The sequence below is a fragment of the Cydia pomonella genome, chromosome 8, assembly GCF_033807575.1.
Source record: "Cydia pomonella isolate Wapato2018A chromosome 8, ilCydPomo1, whole genome shotgun sequence".
Classification (NCBI taxonomy): domain Eukaryota; kingdom Metazoa; phylum Arthropoda; class Insecta; order Lepidoptera; family Tortricidae; genus Cydia; species Cydia pomonella.
This window is the reverse complement of record NC_084710.1, coordinates 9,128,057-9,148,853: the sequence shown is the minus strand read 5'-3', so window position 1 is coordinate 9,148,853 and position 20,797 is coordinate 9,128,057. Positions and strand designations below refer to the sequence as shown.

General features: G+C 34.6%; 1 protein-coding gene across 1 annotated transcript; it reads left to right on the top strand.

The window, feature by feature from the left end:
• Positions 1 to 9,602: 9,602 nt before the first annotated feature.
• On the top strand, positions 9,603 to 17,577 carry LOC133520492 (peptidoglycan recognition protein-like). The gene is made up of 4 exons (XM_061854932.1): positions 9,603 to 9,979; positions 14,327 to 14,525; positions 14,842 to 14,960; positions 17,357 to 17,577. The coding sequence occupies exons 1-4, from the start codon at positions 9,760 to 9,762 to the stop codon at positions 17,539 to 17,541; spliced, it is 723 nt and encodes a 240-aa protein (XP_061710916.1). The 5' UTR covers positions 9,603 to 9,759; the 3' UTR covers positions 17,542 to 17,577.
• Positions 17,578 to 20,797: the final 3,220 nt, after the last annotated feature.

The following is a 20,797-nucleotide window of genomic DNA, read 5'->3' as shown; positions in this document are numbered from 1 at the left end:
ATTTACGAGCATAAAATGCGAACCCTGCTTGTTATAGGTAAAGAGGTAGCTTCACATTTTAATATAGTATTTCCGCATATAATATCGCCAACTACGTTGCTAAAAAAAGCATGAAATACTAAAAAATGTTTAATTAAAAATAGTTTTTGAGGGTTTTTTCCTCTCAGTGCACACTGTCAAACTCCTCACCGGCCTATACACCCAACCACTGGCCACATTTTAGGCCTTGGGTTAGAGTCTTACCGCTATCAAAGTTAGATTAACAGTTCCTCCTAATAACTTCAAGATAAATGGGAGGTACCCATAACACGACTGCCAAACAAACAAAAGTCATTTGATAAAATTATCTATATCCCAATGGATACGCAACAGTGCTAGAGCAAGGAAAAGGTTTGTACTTCAGAAATATGTAAAAGTCAAAAGTCGTTGTAAATATTTAAACATCTATGCAAGATCACCGAGTGTTAACGCTTTTGTTGTCTATTAATAAAACGTTGGAACATATATAATACACTATCTTTATAAACACTGTCACTGTAATTGTACACAACACCACTGCCAAACAAACAAAAATCATTTAATTACAAGTTTCTTGATAAAATTATCCATATCCATTGGGCTATTAAAGTTAGATTAACAGTTCCTCCCAATAACTTCAAGATAAATGGGAGGTACCCACAACATGACTGCCAAACAAACAAGTCATGTAATTACAAGTTTCTTGATAAACACACAACACGCAAGTAGTCTTGTCCCAATGGATATAAATAAATAAATAAATATTATAGGACATTATTACACAAATTGACTAAGTCCCACAGTAAGCTCAATAAGGCTTGTGTTGAGGGTACTTAAACAATGATATATATAATATATAAATATTTATAAATACTTGAATACATAGAGAACACCCATGACTCAGGAACAAATATCCATGCTCATCACACGAATAAATGCCCTTACCAGGATTTGAACCCGGGACCATCAGCTTCGTAGGCAGGGTCACTACCCACTAGGCCAAACCGGTCGTCAAAAATATAATAATATAATATATAATAAAATATGGATAATTTTATCAAGAAACTTGTAATTAAATGATTTTTGTTTGTTTGGCAGTCGTGTAGTGTACAATTACAGTGCAGTGACAGTGTTATTTTTAAAGATAAGTAGTGTATTTTATATGTTCCAACGTTTTATTATACACAACAAAAGCGTTAACAATCGGTGATCTTGCATTGATGTTTAAATATTTACAACGAATTTTGACTTTTACATATTTCTAAAGTCCAAAACTTTTCCTTGCTCTAGGACTGTTGCGTATTCTACTTCGCCACGAGATTACAATGTACCTACTTAAATGACAATGTGTTACGTTTTGTAATTGCTTCTTACATATCTTTTATACTCATACATTTGTCATGAAATACTGCCAAGGAAATACAAAAGCTCTAATTTAAGAACGCGTAGCTTTATGGAAATTTGACTGTTGTATCATAATAGGTACCTAATAAAAGTCAGGATGCGTGAGAACTTGTCGTGGAATAAATTATATATTAATACAGGACGGGGCCTATGACAGGAGCAAAAAAACTAACTGAAGGTAGACTAAACTCCTCAAACTGACCAACATTTGATTAGCTACTTTTAAAAATAACTTGTGTTTTGATTTTTAGTACACTTTAAAGTTTATTCTAAGACGCAATCTGTTGCAAACATTGTTATGTTTAAGGCGTGATAATCAACGTCAATTACAATGATGATGGCGTACTTAGTATTGAAGATACTATTTATTTAATTTGTATGAAAAATAGGAATACTGAAGACTTCATAATTTTTAAAAGTAATTTAATAAAAGTGTCACTTAAAATGCCAGTGTGAGCCTTAAAATGCCATTCGAACTTTTTTTTGTTTTTTTTTTTTTTCTTTTTATTGGAGAAACAACAGAAGTATGCGACAGGATAATAGGTTACATTGTTAGGTACAAACAATATAGAGATGAACACTTACTTCCTTAAACGCTCTCACTAAAACAACATAAAATAAACGGACTTAACTAAAAGGTATGTTAACATACAAGTTTACCTTGATAATCTTGTTATGAAATTGTTATGGATATAATCGGTCAGCTGTCAACAGATTTCCACAACCAGGAAAGTGATACTGTCGATTTTACGTCCTTTGAAACTTGAACGAAGAATGTGGCTTATGTGGCCCTTACTATTTTGATGACCGGCGCTGTGCACAAGTTACAAGGCACGAGATAGAGCCATTGTGGATCTCAGGTTACATACCTATCTTTGCGAAGGATTTTGCTTACCCTTGGCCGAGTACAAACTATTAACAAAGCTGGACTGGCTATTAAATAAAATAAAACATTTATTTCAACCAGCTTTGGATCAAATTAAAATTAAAATACTGTTACTTTCATAGGCGTAGTTAACAAAAAATGATAAAGAAAAGTTGGGGCGGATGGCGAAGATAAGTTAGTATTTCAGATTTTTTTTTACCATTAAACTATTTTCACGCAGCTATTTTTATTGTGAAATCATTGAATATCTAAAATAATTATTTGAATATTTTACTTGGCCAAGTTGGGCACTAACGGCGAAGTTAGGATTCCCTACGGTATCCATCAATTGGTTTGATGATAAACCAAAATGGTAAATTGCTTGTACGAGAGAGAGAGAGAGATAAGTATGGTACTTGTCATACCAATTGTGGCTTTCCACCAGAGAAGAGTCAAAATACACGTGGAGCATAAGGACACTTTAGTCATGGAACGCCACAATTCAGCGCTGCTTGTCACGCCGTGGAATCAAATTGGCTGAACGACACAGCCCAATTCCAAAGAAAAACCGTAAATCGATGTACGATTCGTACTCGTATTCGTAATCGAATCGATATACAAGTTTAACAATTTTTGACCCGCAGTTATAAAAAAAAACCCCTAGGAAAGTTAGGAAGGGAGTGCCGAGTCATTGTTTTTTGTATAAAAAAAACAGAAACCTATATATACCAATGGCGGCACGTCACAAATATTTGTGGAGAACCAGGAGCTAATTTTGCTTTACTTTTCTCCATGAACCGATCGTGAAAGTACTCAACGGGCTGAAATTAGACAAGCCGGTGGGAATCGAGTTGTTTGAACGATCCGCCACTGAATATATATCTTATACCTTTAAACGAGCAAATCTTGTATATATATTTCTGTGATCTCGGAAACGGCTCTAACGATTTCGCTGAAATTTGGTATATGGGGGTTTTTGGGGGTATACAATCTATCTAGATTAGTCTTATGTTTGGGAAAACGCGTGTTTTCGAGTTTTCATGCGTTTTTCTTTCGACGCAGAATATTGTCGCTAATTTCGTGATGCCGGCCACTGTCCGTCTGGTCCAACGGGTTAAGACGCGGACTGCTAAACGAGTGTTACGGGTTCGAATCTCGCCCGGTGACTAACTTTTGTTTTTTTTTATATGTTCAAGTTAATATAATAATTTTTTAATTTTTATTGTTTTAGACAAGTTTAATTTAGAAAAAAAATGTAGTTAAGATTATCACTTATAGACTACCATATTACAATAAATAGTTATAACCGAGCAAAGCTCGGTCGCCCAGGTACTATATATTTAAAGAAGAATGGGTGAAATGTAATGTAGTAGGTTTCTGAAAAAAAAAAACATTTAAAAAATACTAGATCTCATTCAAACCAATTTTCTTATTTTCTGTTCAATTCTGTTATTTTACTTATTTTAGAAGTTACGGGGGGGGGGGGGGGGACACGGTTTACCACTTTGGAAGTGTCTTTCGCGTAAACTATTCAGTTTAGAAAAAAATGATATTAGAAACCATTTTGAAGACCTATCCATAAATACCTCACACGTTTTGGGTTTGATGAAAACGATTTATTTTTATTTTTATGACGTATTAAAAAAAAGACTACGTAGATCTCGTTTTGTGTGAAAATCTTAATGCGTTTCATAGAATACATCTACTTAACAAGTTTGAACAGTATAGTTCTTATAGTTTCTGAAAAAAGTAGCTGTGACATAAACGGACAGACAGACGGATATGACGAATCCATAAGGGTTCCGTTTGTTGCCATTTGGCTACAGAACCCTAAAAATGACTCAGCACTCGCCTCCTTTTTAATGAACTTTTATTTTTAAGAACTGCGGGTCAAAACTTTTGTATTAACCTGACCGTTAGTATGCGTGTGCGTGTACCAAACGGCTGAACTGTACATCGATTTGCGTACACCTTCCACTAACAGAACGCAACACAAGTTAGTAAATTGTATATAGGTAGGCAGGTATTTAATATAATCCATACCTATTTAAAATTATAATGCGTAGGCAATCCACGCGCCAACAAAGACGCTACGTTTAAAATATGATAATGCTCTATTTATAAATCTTATCTGAAGAAATAAGAACTGCTGGTGATAAATCCTTAATTTACATAACATGCGACTGATTCGTCAGATTCTGTAAACAATGTAATGACAAGGAAGTAATGATAATTGAGTAATATACACACTATTATCTCATGTACCTAATTATTATTTAACGTATGCGCCAATAAGCAGTTACAATTACAACCTGAGTAACTTAATTACAGTACTACTCCATAACGCGTATGCGAAATTCGGGAGCTCATTAACTTTGTGAGGGAGTTAGGAGGGGAGCAGAATTTTACTAAATCTCACGCGGGGGAGACGTCTGACCTGGGGAAGGGGGGTCAAAAATCCACAAAAACCACTCACGTACTTTATGGATGCCCCCTAATTTGTTTAAGTACCGTATTTTTGTGCAATAAAACAAAAGTTCGAACAGGCTTGCCAAACGAATGGCATGCGGGTGGGTCAGAAGACAAATCACAATCATCATAAGCATCAGCTATAAGACTGCCGATGCTATACGAGAGGTTTCCCAAAATGGTCACTACTACAATCCTAGACCCCTTCACAGTCAGCAACAACAGTAGCGGATTAAACAACGTGCAAAAAGTATGAACTATTCCGGAATAATTAATTTTCCAAATAAATAAATATTATAGGGAGACTCTTACACAAATTGACTAAGAATAATATATTACAATTTCAAAATATATTTCTAAGTCCCACGGTAAGCCAAGAAGTCTTGTGTTGTGGGTACTCAGAAAACGATATACATAAATATATAAATTACAAATACTTACATACATAGAAAACATCCATGACTCAGGAACCTTTGCTCATCACACAAATATATTTCTTTACCGGATTAGAACCCAAATTGAGATAAATCTTTACAGTTTGCGCCCACAAGCCTCCATTACAATCTAATGGTTGTTGCTGAACGTATAATCTGTACATGCTAAAATACTGCACAGTTTTCCTTCAAGCTCATTCAATTGTTAATCAGACTCCCGCGCAATAAAATACAAGTACCTACAAACAAACGGGTTTATGCTCCACCATAAACCTTACATTTAAGTAGATAGTAGTAGATTAATTCAGTATTATGCTGATGGTGACTTTTTGTAGGAAAGATGTCAAACACAGTAAGGGGGACGGGCAATGCGACGACAAACAAAGGTTATCTCACACATGACCACTTTGCCCGGTGCCGCTTCGCCTTATCGACCCGTCGTCACATAAAACGCTTAATTTATTAAGCAGAGTTGGCGCCAAACTTCTATTATAATGTTGGCTGATGCCTATGACAGTTCAGTACAAAGCTCTTATATGTAGCTCGCAATAAAACGGCCCAACTTTTGCGCAAGTAATATATTGTCTCAGTCGCAAAGTAAGGGGTTTTATAAGTTTGTCGTGTGTCTCTCTGTAGCATTTTATCGCCTACATGGATTAATTAATTTTGAATTATTATATAAATTGGTTATAAAATAAAGTTTGATTGTCCGAATTGAAGTCTCTTCAAGACAACGGGTACCTGTCAGAAGTTTCCAGTCTTCTTCTTCTTCTTTGCCTAGCCTTTTCCCATGTCATTTGGGGTCGGCTCTCCTCGTCATTCTGCGCCAGGCGTATACCAGAACCAGCCAGCCAGAACACAGCCAGTTTAGATCTTATACCAATTTTAATTATGAGTACCTACATTAGCTATGATTGAACAGTATCATTGCCAGTAAGATATTGGATGATCGCCTCTTTATCTTTCGGAAGCCAACATAATGCCAATTTTATTAAGTAATTTAATAAATTTTTCCCCCTTAGAATTATTCATTGACATTTGGTGTAAGAACTACTGTCATCTCAATGTGAAATTATAAGATTTATAAGCTTACTGTATATGTAAATTGTATATATAAATTGGTTATAAAAGGTAGGAAAATTATAATTATATTTGTTTTTCTTTGCCTTGAGGATTATTTTAATTTTGATATTGGTTATCACTTATCAGGATTCCTCAGAACCGATGGCCCATAAATTCCTAAACGTTAAAATTGAAAATTATAGGATCAAACCTTTGCCACAAATAATTTTTTTATTGAAATATTTAAAGGGTCCTAGAAATACAAAATTAGCATCGCTTTTTAGGGTTCCGTAGCCAAATGGCAAAAAACGGAACCCTTATAGATTCGTCATATCCGTCTGTCTGTCCGATTATGTCACAGCCACTTTTTTCCGAAACTATAAGAGCTATACTGTTCAAACTTAGGAAGTGGATGTATTCTATGAACCGCATTAAGATGTTCACACAAAAATAGAAAAAAAACAATAAATTTTGGGGGTTCCCCATACTTAGAACTGAAACTCAAAAAATCTTTTTTCATTAAACCCACACGTCTTCAAAAATGATATTGAGGTTTCTAATATCATTTTTTTTCTAAAATGAATAGTTTGCGCGAGAGACACTTCCAAAGTGGTAAAATGTGTGTCCTCCCCCCGTAACTTCTAAAATAACAGAATTAAAAAAACTAAAAAAAATATATGATATACATTGTCATGCAAACTTCCACCGAAAATTGGTTTGAACGAGATCTAGTAAGTAGTTTTTTTTAATACGTCATAAAATTAAAAAAAAAAAAAAAAAAAAATTATCAAACCCATACGTGTGGGGTATCTATGGATAGGTCTTCAAAAATGATATTTAGGTTTCTAATATCATTTTTTTCTAAACTGAATAGTTTGCGCGAGAGACACTTCCAAAGTGAAAAAATGTGTGTCCCCCCCTCTGTAACTTCTAAAATAACAGAATGAAAAATCTAAAAAAAATATATGATATACATTACTATGCAAACTTCCACCGAAAATTGGTTTGAACGAGATCTAGTGATTAGTTTTTTTTTTAATACGTCATAAAATTAAAAAAAAATTTTTTTTTTCATCAAACCCATACGTGTGGGGTATCTATGGATAGGTCTTCAAAAATGGTATTGAGGTTTCTAATATCATTTTTTTCTAAAATGAATAGTTTGCGCGAGAGACACTTCCAAAGTGGTAAAATGTGTGTCCAAAGTGGTAAAATGTTGAACAAGATCTAGTAAGTAGATTTTTTTTAATACGTCTTAAATGGTACGGAACCCTTCATGCGCGAGTCCGACTCGCACTTGGCTGCTTTAATTTGTTTTTTATTGTAATAAGGTCAATATGGGTAAGTGTGTCAAACTTTTGTAAAAGTTAACTTTGAACACATAAATCAAGATCATAAAGTTAGATTTCGAACTGTGCCCTAAGTTACAATATTATAAGGTTCAACTTTAGCTGAAAACAATGTGTTTTATGTTAGTTTGATTTATAGATGGTATTTAAGATCTTTAATGAAAGTAGAGTCAGAGTCAGAGTCACACTTCCCCAACAAAATGAGGTAAGTGTAACTACCTTGTGTAACCATGTTACGAAACGATGATAATTTATTGATTTTGATCTATACTATATACTTAGTTAGCTATCATCATTTATGATAAAATATAATCCGGGGTAACTGTGGCATATATGTTCCAAGCTGGGGTGGAAAACTTTTTTTTAATGAAAATACACTTTAAAAAAAAAACAAAAGAAAGAAAAAAGCTCTAAAGCTAAGAAAAAAATATGTGAATTAAACAAAAACTACCTTCTCTATTTAATAAAATAAATAGGTACGTAGGTACCAATTTATTTTAGGTAGGTTTAGGTCGTGGTACTTTCGGACTATAGGAACAAACACATGTCTATAGCGCTGTGGGGTTCGTTGTCTCAGCCGGCGAAGTACGGTTATTAGATAAAACATAATAACGTTATGTATTATTTTGTGTTTTCGGTGAGATAAAAAATAAGGTAGGTACGTAAATTAACAAGTCCACGCAGACGAAGTAATGGGTAAAAGCTATTCATTGATAATACAAGAAATAATTGTTTACGATCTCTGACAGGGAGCAAGTGTAACATATAGACACACTTTCCCAGTCACTCATTTTATAGGCTACGTTTTGAAATGCATATTAATTTCTCATGATCCCTTATTTAAAAGTTACTTGAAGATTAAATAATAATATTTAGTATTTACCTATTCACAATAACTGATTTGACGATTTTGCTTCGAATTTTATAGAACCAAATACAACGCATGAGCTCGTATTCGTGTTAAAAAATTGTGAGATTTGAAATTGATTATAGTCTCAAAATTGCTTGACATCGTTACCTTTAGTAATAAATGTCAATTTATCGTTTATTTACTCATGACAACAGATCATAGCAGTATCAATATCTCAATTAGTTTACGTAATATGAAGGTCAGTTACACTTGCCCTGTAGCTACACTTACCCATACTGACCTTAAATCTGTTTGGTGGCCGTCCGAAGTACAAAATTGCTCAAGTTTTTTTAACGTGGAATAGGTATATATGGATACAGTAAAGTTGATGCAAGATTATTTTATCGATTTAATATGAAACGACTTTAAGTATTATAATATTATTGCTTCGTCCATCGCCGTTCATTTGGAAAAATGAAGTTGGCGATTCGATCTAACCTGATTTTTGCAATATTTATATAAACAGAGGCATTTCGTCCATTTTACTATCTGACCCCATTATGAAAGCTGGGTCGGTGTTATTTAGCCCCGATAAGGGAATGTATTACTTATAAGTGATAAGGGAAAAATGTGTGTCAACCTAACAATAATAATGAATATTGTCCTATAATATACAATTTTTATTTTTTAACAACACAAAAAAAATGTTTGGTCCTGATCAATAATGATCTTGAGTGTAACATTGACGATACGACGAGTTCAAGCACGTAAAAAGTAGATGTTTCTCAAATTTTATGTTAGAAATATTATTTGATGTTGGGCTCTTTGTCAAAGGAAAAAAAATGTGAGAAATACTAAGGTATAATCCAAACCGGATTAGGCTTAGGTACGCTAGCTTGACTTTAGTCCAAACATTCTTGTGAAAGGAATCATGTGCCCAGCAATGGGACGTACATAATCATAGGCTGGTGATGATGTGAGGTATAGATAATTCCAAACATGCCACACACCAAACAGCAGCAACCTTATCATTGATTACAAGTTACCTATATATAATATACTTTTCACCCAGTCGTATGAATCAATTACTCACATGATTATTATTATCAGTCCACTTTACTGATGGTCTTCCTATATGGGGTTCCCGGCAGTTGGTATAATTTGATGCGAAGAAGCGTTCTTCATCATCTTGGTTTAGGTATTTTATGAGGTAATTTTCCTGATTCATGTAGCGTAATACTATGAAACGGATTAGGGGACTCACCAACGTTATCAATGGCAACCACGGGCTAACTTAAAAGGACGGATATGAATAGAACTTGTACGACTGTTACGTTATTTTTTAAATATATCACAGGACACCATTGTCCACACATCCTACAAATAGGATGCTTGAAGATGAATACCTCTAGTTATACACAGGCTATAGGATCATACAGTATTGTTCCTGTGATAAAAGAAGCGTTGAAAATGCGCGTCACTGCAGTATTATTGGTTCTTATCAAGTTGTGTGTTGCTCAAGATGATGGTATGTTTATTTCGTGATGTATTAATTTATTTCAACAATACAAAACAAAAAGTACACAGATGGTTGATTTAATGCCAATGTCATGTTTTACCATTCAACCTTTAACCTTAGAAACAAATTAAAAGTGGAAAAATAATAATAGCATCGTTCGCAGACCTTTCTGCTTTATAACAAATTAATTATTCAACCTTTGTTAGAGTTCAATACCTGGACAAAACCATTTCTGCTGAAACGGCTCTATTTTACTGCATGTCAGTCAAGGAATACATATTGTAGCAAAATTGCTACATAATCAACATCTGTCGGTTTATTTTTAAACTTCTTCTAGTTGTCAGCTGGCTCAGTTCTCTTTCTGTTGTCTCTCTATGCGGTTTCATAATTCAGGCGTTGATGGTTAGATGGCGCTTTTAGCAAAAAAAAAAGAAGAAGAAAGCGCCGACCTTTTTTCGTATAATTCCTGGCCGTTTCTAATAAATTAAGTGCTTATTTGCGCTTATTTTGAATTTAAATTTTTATGGAATATTCGAAAAAGAGAAGATTGAAGTTGTCTTTTCGGCAGATGGTTTGGTGAATTTGGAGTGGAGAAGTCGTTTGTGTTCCCGGGTCGTTTTAAACCAGTTTTGCAATTTATAGCCAGTTTAATAGTTAACACGAAGTCTTTTTAAGTGCGCATAAATCCACGGGTGGAGAAGTTCCTGGTAACAGTTGACTACCAAAGGCGCGCGTAAATCGGCGTTCGAAGAGGAGAGGCCTCTCATAAACAGTTGGTCTCCAAAGCCGTGCGCAGGTCGGCGCTAAGCAGTGGTGAAGTGAAGAAACCTCATCGTTATCGCCCGGTCTGTTGCCATACGCGCTAGCCAGGAAGCGACAGGTCTCCAAAGCCGTGCGCAGGTCGGCGCTAAGCAGTGGTGAAGTGAAGAAGTCTCATCGTTATCGCCCGGTCTGCTGCCATACGTGCTCGCCAGAAAGCGAGTAAGGCTTACCTCGTCGGCTTGTTTAAAGTCGCCAACTTGTGCGCCATCCATTCTACACAAGTAAACCTGAATCCAGCTGCCGGTACCTTGGCGTGTGCCACATTCATCCCCTTTACCCTGTTTCCACTGAAATATTTTTGTTTTTAAATTTTAACGTCAGTATTATCTAATTCTAATTATTTCCTGTGTATTTTTGTGTTATATTTTTAATTTATCCATTTGCTAAAGTTCTGTGATCCGCCATACTAAATTTTCCTAAAAATTCTAAAAGCCTCTTTTGTCGGGCTGTTTAATTAACCGGTTAAAAATTTAGGTATCATGCGCCATCGTATCAACCCTCATAGTCCATAATTATTCATCACATTAATTCATTTTTTTCTCTAAATTTTCAGCCGTATTTTTTTATTTTCCTTGCAGTTTTACCCCTCCTTTCCCCTTATGCGGAAGGCAGACTTTTAGTTCTACTATTTTAAAGTGATTTTATAAATTTTGTAAATTTTAATTTTTTATACAGGGTGAAAACAAACTTTGATTTTTTTGAAAAAATGTTTTAAAAATTATACGTAATCTGCAAAAGTTCTTGTTTTACTGCAATATATAAAATATTATAACAGTTTTGTATTTTTTTGCCTGAGTGCCAGGAGTACGATCAGCCGTAAAAGTGCATGGCGACTTTTTCAATGAATTCATTAATAATAAAATTTATCCATGCAATTTAGCTGCTCACTGTAATTGAGTAAATTAAATAATTGACCAGTATTATTGGAAGAGGCAAGATAAATCTTGCTACACCCCATCATTCTGCCTTATTATTATGCCGACGGCTGTTTGTGCAACAGGAATGACGTTTGTTTCTGTTGTTGGCTGTTTGTCTAAATATACCTAGCCTAATCAACCTACTCCACCAAAAAGCGGCCAAGTGCGAGTCGGACTCGCGCATGAAGGGTTCCGTACCATTTATGACGTATTAAAAAAAAAATCTACTTACTAGATCTTGTTCAACATTTTACCCCTTTGGACACACATTTTACCACTTTGGAAGTGTCTCTCGCGCAAACTATTCAGTTTAAAAAAAAATGATATTAGAAACCTCAATATCATTTTTGAAGACCTATCCGTAGATATCCTACATGTATGGGTTTGATGAAAAAAAAATATTTTTATTTTATGACTTATTAAAAAAACTACTTACTAGATCTCGTTCAAACCAATTTTCGGTGGAAGTTTGCATGGTAATGTATATCATATATTTTTTTTAGATTTTTCAGTCTGTTATTTTAGAAGTTAGAGGGGGGGGGGGGGGGACACACACATTTTTTCATTTTGGAAGTGTCTCTCGCGCAAACTATTCAGTTTAGAAAAAAATGATATTATGAACCTAAATATCATTTTTGTTAACCTATCCATAGATTAGATACCCCACACATATGGGTTTGATGAAAAAAAAAATTTTTTTTAATTTATGACGTATTAAAAAAAAACTACTCACTAGATCTCGTTCAAACCAATTTTCGGTGGAAGTTTGCATGGTAATGTATATCATATATTTTTTTTAGATTTGTTTCTGTTATTTTGGAAGTTACAGGGGGGGGGGGACACATTTTTTCACTTTGGAAGTGTCTCTCGCGCAAACTATTCAGTTTAGAAAAAATGATATTAGAAACCTAAATATCATTTTTAAAGACCTATCCATAGATACCCCACACGTATGGGTTTGATAATATTTTTTTTTTAAATTTTATGACGTATTAAAAAAAACTACTTACTAGATCTCGTTCAAAATAATTTTCGGTGGAAGTTTGCATGACAATGTATATCATATATTTTTTTTAGTTTTTTTATTCTGTTATTTTAGAAGTTACGGGGGGGGGACGACGACACACATTTTACCACTTTCGAAGTGTCTCTCGCGCAAACTATTCATTTTAGAAAAAAATAATATTAGAAACCTCAATATCATTTTTGAAGACCTATCCATAGATATCCCACACGTATGGGTTTGATGAAAAAAGATTTTTTGAGTATCAGTTCTAAGTATGGGGAACCCCCAAAATTTATTGTTTTTTTTTCTATTTTTGTGTGAACATCTTAATGCGGTTCATAGAATACATCCACTTACTAAGTTTGAACAGTAAAGCTCTTATAGTTTCGGAAAAAAGTGGCTGTGACATAATCGGACAGACAGACGGACATGACGAATCTATAAGGGTTCCGTTTTTTGCCATTTGGCTACGGAACCCTAAAAATGGTTTCCTGCAACTAGAGTCAGACCAAGCTAACTCTGTGTGGCATTTACAATAGACAACATTTAAATTTTCTGACCCTATAATTTTATTGGTTCTCTATATTTTAATTGAAACGAGGAATACGCTTATAGTTTATTTTGTCCAGTAGGATTTCTATTTAATTTATTATATATTTTTTAATGTGTACTTATTCTAAAATGGCATAACTCCAGTTCTACGCTAGAAGCTAGGTCTTATCTCGATAGAAAAAAAAAACATGACTTAATTAATCTGACGTTGTCTGTCATTGTCAATGTTTTAAACTGGGACGTTGTTGTTTTAAAACAATTTTGATAAAATATCTGATTTCTACGACGATTTGGATATTATAACGGATACTGATACACGAATATGATACCAGGTTTTCATAAGGATACGACGGATCGACGGATAAACAGTAACGAATGTAAAGTAATTAATTGTTTGTACCGATATCTTCGACGAATCATTTCAGCTATTTTTACAGTAGGTAAGGGATGAAACAGTATTTGGTATACTTTGGAGGAGTATATACCTCATCGATCCATATGGCTTTGTCCATTTTAAAAACGATTAGTAGATAGTAACTTAATTATATAAATAAATTTCTCTTTGTTTTGAAATACGTCGTAAATACGCAATAAACGTACGTCGTTAATACGTACTAAACAATTAATTAAATAATCCAATATTATGACAGCAATTTTTTTTTCATGATGAATGGCAATGGCATTTCACCTATTGTGTCGTAAAATTGGTAAAAACTCAACATTTTTTTAAATTCTGTTGTATTTTTTGTAATAAGCCATATTAAATTTATATTAATATATTGCAGTGTTCAGGAAGCAAAATACTTTCAGATCATATGTAAAATATCAGGTTTTATAAAAATGAAATGTTGTCAATTCTGAAGTATGATAATATCATCATTAATGTCAAATTTCTATGAAATATGACGTTCTCTCCTTTTGTTCTATGCGAATCGGTGCGAAGTTAGCTTAGTCTTAGACGGAATCTAGTCTTGAACACGTATGCAAGCCCATATTTCATGCCACGTGCTTCGTATGTCGTGTGTTAATGAGCCTTTACCATTATCTACTTTTCTCTAGAGTGCGGTGTTGTGCCAATGACCCAGTGGGTGGGCCAGGCTAGCTTGCGCACGGACCTACTGCACAACCCCGTAGACCTGGTGATCATCCAGCACAGCGTTTACGGCGCATGCACCACCGACGAGGACTGCGAGAAGGCCGTGAGAGGAACCCGCGAATATCATATTACCAAAAAAGGGTTCACTGATATAGGAACATCGTGAGTTTTTATGCATTACCCATTTTAAGCGATAGGTATATTATTCTCTTAAGAATACGTTCAACAGAATAGCCAAATAAAAGTTCTGGAATTAGGCTTTAACGTATTTTTGACTAAACTTCTATTGAAAGACCATAAAGTTACTAAAACAAAAATTCAACATTCACTTTTTCAGTCTTCGAGATAAGATTAACTTAACTTTTCAAGACTAGGGTATAAAAGAGAAAACTTAAGCACTTGATTCTACTTAGAGCTGCTTAGATTATATTAACGCTCTTTAGGATAGTGCAGCCAATAGATAAATTTTTGGACACAGGTTTCTTGTCGGCGGCAACGGCAAGGTGTACGAGGGCGCAGGTTGGTCGCTGATCGGCGCCCACACCAGACATTATAACAACCTTTCTATTGGAATATCCTTCCTTGGCGACTTCAGGAGTAAGTAGCCAGAGCAGAAGGAAGTCATTGAATGGAGGTTCCTTGTCGGTGCCACCGGCAAGGTGTATGTTAGCGCAGGTTAGTCGCCGCTGGTGTACGAGGGCACAGGTTGGTTGCTATTCGGCGCGCACACCACAGAATACAACAACCCTTCTATTGGAATGTCATTCCTTGGCGACTTCAAGAGTAAGTAAAATGCAAAATACAAGGATGTAGTCTATTAGACGCTTGTAGGAATTATTATTTATAAAGTTACAAGAACATGGACTGAAATTGACTCGAGAGACAGTAGGTGCCGTCGCCGCCACATGGCACAGGAGCTATTCAATTGAAACATGTAGGGTAACAGACTATAAAGATGACAAGTCGAATTGCAAAATTATGTGCAATGTGCAAATATCCAATGTATTATTTTTAAATTTGTGATCAATAGAACATAAAACTTTATCAGATAGTGGGAAATACTCTTAAACATTGTATGCAATATACGTTTTGTGGAGAATAGACGTTAAGGGCAAGTTATATGTAGTTTTCACACAATACACACAAATCACTATATAAACATAAAAATACTATTAGTCAAGTTTATTCTCGATTTATGAACTTCCTATTAGTTTTATCAATTAGAAACTACTTTTTAACTTTATTGGTGTCTTAAAATGTACATGAAGATGCATATTTTTAATAGTTTCGAAATTTTAACATTTTGTTCACATTCACCTCCATTGAGCACCCCATTCGATAGCAGGCAGGGGTCAGCAAATGACGGACCGCGGTCCGGATCCGGACCGCCGCCGATGACCTATTTTAATTTTGTGCGTATTTAATAAACTTAAATAGAAACGTACCGCGATGGTAACTTTATTTTAAAAACCGGACCCCTGAAGAAACTAATTAGTGATACCTGAGCTAGACAGTTATATTTTTAGGACAGAAATACAGTATCGTATGTAATTAAAATAAATTAAGGGGTGCCCAGAAAATTTTACTTTCATGTTGTGTTGTGCACATTAAACTGATTACTACTACTCCAATTTATAAAAATCTAATAATAGCTTTGCACCTTTTTTACTTCATGATTTGTTAATATCTACCTACCTACTCATCTTGTGATCTTTACCTAAAGTGAAGACGACGAAAATAGCTTTTTAAATCTGGTCGACAGTCCATTACAGAGCCCTTCATTTTCGCTGAATTAATGAAGTAATTGAGTTGAATAAAACTGTTATACCTAATTAACATTACAAGTGGCACTTTAGAAAACTAAGTGTGAGATGCAGATATTCGTAATAAATAGCCGCTTGCTTTTTATATTTGAGAAGACTGAAAAAATAAAACTTTACTTATGTACTACTGGAAGTTACAAGAATACTGAATGTACAGTCACGGACTTTAATTCATGAGCTATTTAGGGTTCAAGCTAATTGGGTTGTCAATACTAACGGTATGAAATGTTCAATATAAAATAAACCCTAAACGGCTATAAAATTAAAATTCGTGACTGTACCTAATTAAAAAATGATAAGGAATTCTGTTTAACTAAGTTTCTTTCGTGTTCGCCTAATTATAGGTCTAAGCCATTTAAAGTAACAAGGGGTTGCACCCTTTTTGGTCGAAGTGATTAAGTCCACCGAGAGCCTTTTCGACCCACTGTGCGGTGGAAAGCGTCCATCACAGTTCGAGTTTATAATCACTCCAACACTCGTCCGTGTTTATACCATCAATTATGGACTCGTTTAGGTCATATTTGGATTTTGTATGGTCAATTTTAAGTATCAATAGGCAATTGATTGAATATGTTTGACTCTACCAATGTTAAGTAGGTATCTTTTTTTCCGATTTTTGTGGCTGTATAGTATCTACTAATTTACATCTTAAAAGCTTGATTTAATCAATAATTATCAATCTGTCTAGAACGAATAGATCTGTCGTTCAGCCAAATGGACATAAAAAGATGTGATTCATATTTAGTTTTATACTCAAGTTTACAAACATGTCTTTTTGTCCAGCCATCTCAATGTTCACCTTACTGTAGAGATCACAGTCCCAGTCGTAACAGCGTGGTATTGAGTTTAAAATATATTTGTGACACTTGCGATATTTCTGTCTAAGATAAAATATTGAAATATTTTAGACTAGAATATTTGCTAGGAGGAGATTTGTCAAATCAAGAATATTTATTGTAAGAACGTTGTGAAACTAACATCATTGTTTTACACTTATTTTAGTTTGACCCGGGCAGAACTATTTACATTGACGTGCTCTATTTCTACGTCCATCATGTTTAATTAAAAAAGGTGTCCTTTACTTAATTTAAACTTGAAAAGGTGACATACAGACTCGTTTTTTTAAAGTACAGTGGATCCTATTAAAATCCTCAACTTTTCTTTTTTTAGAGACCTTACCGACTTCAGAAGCCCTGCAAGCAACAAAGGACCTCATCTCCTGCGGCGTATCGCACAATTTTCTAGCGCAAACTTATCGTCTTATAGGCCATAAGCAAGTCGTACAAACTGAGAGCCCGGGCACGGAGCTACAGAGAGAGATAGAGACTTGGTCTCACTGGGTTGACAATGTATAGTGAAGAAACAAAATACATCATACAATATTTCAAAGATTTTATGTTTATCCTTGAAACTTCTTCCCACATGAAACTGGACATTAGTCACTATTAATATTTCTTTGAGTTATGTAATAGTTACACAATCAAAAAGGTATGTAATCTTTTATACTACGTCAGTGGCAAACAAGCATACGGCTAGCCTGATGGGAGGCTGTCTCCATATCCTATGTATGCCGCGTTGCCGACCCTAACACTCCGCAACCTCGTTGAGCTCTGGCAGCCTTACTTACCGGCAGGAATACAACATTTCACACTTGAACACTTTCTTTTAAATTGTATTTTTTACCGCGGCAGAAAAATGTTTCAGACTGACAAACTCGTACTTGTAATACACTAATTCGATTTAAAGTTGTAATGACTTTCAATCTAACTCTCTGGAAGTGTATGTTCGGATGTGAACTGTTTCAAATGCTTCAATGAAAGAAGAACTTAGTCTATTTGGAGTTTCCTTCCCACAGTGACAGACGTCTGGAAAGTTCGATATGGCAATTTTGCGGTCCCCGAAGGGAATAACCGAATTTCCTACTAGTCGATATTATCTAAAATACCTAAACTGTTATTTTACAATTTCATTGATATTCCAGTTATATTAAATAAGTTGAGCTATTAGTTTAAAGGCATCGTTTTAAAAGTTACACTGAAATAAAATGGAACATCTTCGTATTTGCAATTTTTGCTGTAACACTGTCGAAAAAAGCGGAGAAATTTTTATTTTGCGGAATGAATTTTCGGATAAACAAACTAAGAAAATGTCACGAATAAAGAAAACACATTGACGTTTCGGTCAGTGGATATTTATATCAGCTATACGGCTGCTATGAGTTGACACTTGTCGTTTACGCTATCGAGTCTAAATACAAATACAAAATACAAATTATTTATTTGCCAGTGGGTATGTAGATGGTGACATAATATTAGCAGTACAGTGTACTCTACTCACAATTGAGCATGCGAAAATTATAATATATCATGTCATGCAATCAAATCAAATAATCAAAATAACAATAATTTAAAACACAATAAAATAAATTACAAATCATGAAGTCAATGAAGCTGAATAAATTATTCTAAGACCTTTAAAATTAAAATGCATCATACTCGTATTTGTCATTGTTCAGAAAGTCACTTACGGAGTAATAACATTTATTTAATCGCCATTTAGTTAACTAATCATTAATGATTTCTTAAACTGGTTAGGCGAATAGTTTCTTTAATCGCAGTTTCGAGCGACTTCTCGCACTGATGTATTGGTGCGATCGAGAGTTATTATTATTATTTATTCATATAATTTTTACGCTACGACGCACGGTTTACGAGATATTTCGCAGAATTTAGGAAACCCCGAAATAATAATAATCAAACACAAAAAAGAAAAAATATACAAAAAAAAAGAAAAAAGCATAAGGGCAGAATTTTGGCCCATGAAATTCCTTTACATATCATCTTCACTCATCGCACCTGATATGTAGTATTTCCGGACCTAATTTGAAGTAAGTCATGTCAACATTTCATTGCAAGTTTGAGAAAAAGGACATTCCGTTATCATAATTTGCCGTATAATTAGGTGTACAGGTACACCACGGACTATATACCTACGTACGAAAATTTTGACAAGACTGACAGATGATAAGGTACCAAAAACCCCCTTGCATTATTTAAAAAATGCTGCCTTCTTCTTCCCGGTTCTGGCTAAGCTGTAGATAAGTATCAACTTGTTTATCAGTGGGATAATAACACCTAAACTTCAGTGATAAAACGTGCTCAAAAATTAATAATAAGAACTGTGTAGGTACAAGTGTTACATATTAATTAAATTATTTTTATAGCGGCTCGCATACTCTTTGTTTCCATCGAAGTGTGTGTCAGTTTAAATCCGAATCCTAGAGTGTCTTAATTTACTCACAATTTTCCATGCAGTGCAAATTTAAGCAAGTTTTATATTATCTTTTGACTTCTTGGTATTTCGATACGGGCCAGGGTTCTGTTTGTATAATTCTAATATAAATCTAATCAAAAATAAAGTAGTGGTTCTGTGAGCTGCAGACCTCGCGATAAAATCGTTAAGCTTAAAACATATAATGGCTCCTCTACACGATGGACCATCATAGTGGCCCACTAAGCTGGGCCAGCGTGTAGAGAGGGTAGTGGTGTCGGATGGCTTATGGCGCGCGGGATGGCGATGGGATGGCCGCGGTGTCGGTTTTTCGTCCGCACATCAAAGGCAGTGGACCAGCGATGGCTGTCCGCATCTACACGTGGCCCATCCCTCAGTGCGTGCTCGAACGCGGTCGAGTGAGGACGTTCGTGCTGTGTATTATTTTGATTAAAAATGACGAGTATGTGGCCGCATCACGAAAGAATAAAGTTTTTAGAGTTATATCGGGGAGAAAGCGTAACATGGAACCCCAAACATAAAGACCAAAACTATAGAAATAAGGTGGAAGGATATTTAAAAAAAAAAAAGTTTTTATAATAAATAGTGCACGAATTAATTAGAGGATTAGGAAAATTACTTATACATTACGCAGACATCTGTCTGTTTATGTATATACAGTACATTCACAATTTAAATAAATAAATATACCAATAATAAAAGAAATTAATATTAGATACCTACATATCTAAATATACATACATAAATTATACCTACATATCTAAATATACATAAATAATATATACCTACACAGCGGCACATTAAGGAAGAGACAAGTAATGATTTTTAGTAGGGTTTCAAAGCTTTGAAGAGTTTATTGCACAAATTTAAATTGACTTAGGTGACAACCTGTGTGGCCTAGTGGGTAGTGACCCTGCCTATGAAGCCGATGGTCCCGGGTTCAAATCCTGGTAAGGACATTTATTCGTGTGATGAGCATGGATATTCGTTCCGGAGACATGGATGTCTTCTATGTATTTAAGTATTTATACATATGTATATAATATGTATATCGTTGTCTAAGTACCCACAACACAAGCCTTATTGAGCTTTCTGTGGGACAGTCAATTTGTGTAATACTAATACTGTCCCATAATAAGTAGTTTATTTATTTATTTATTGCGATGGATAGATAACATCCACCATAATCTTCTACGTCATTTCTTTTTAATTACTTTATTATTGTGCAGATTAAGAAAAGGTTGGTATGTGGCGTATAAATAAATTGCTGCAGCGGCTAATGCTCCCACGTCCATCTTGGAAAACGAATAGATCGCAACT

What these genes read in the sequence shown, in the direction of transcription:
- LOC133520492 (XM_061854932.1), top strand. Translation starts at nt 9,760, where the DNA reads ATGAATAGAACTTGTACGACTGTTACGTTATTTTTTAAATATATCACA. An exon ending in GTGTGTTGCTCAAGATGATG is followed by an intron (nt 9,980 to 14,326) that starts GTATGTTTATTT and finishes ACTTTTCTCTAG; the next exon opens with AGTGCGGTGTTGTGCCAATG. An exon ending in TTCACTGATATAGGAACATC is followed by an intron (nt 14,526 to 14,841) that starts GTGAGTTTTTAT and finishes TTTTGGACACAG; the next exon opens with GTTTCTTGTCGGCGGCAACG.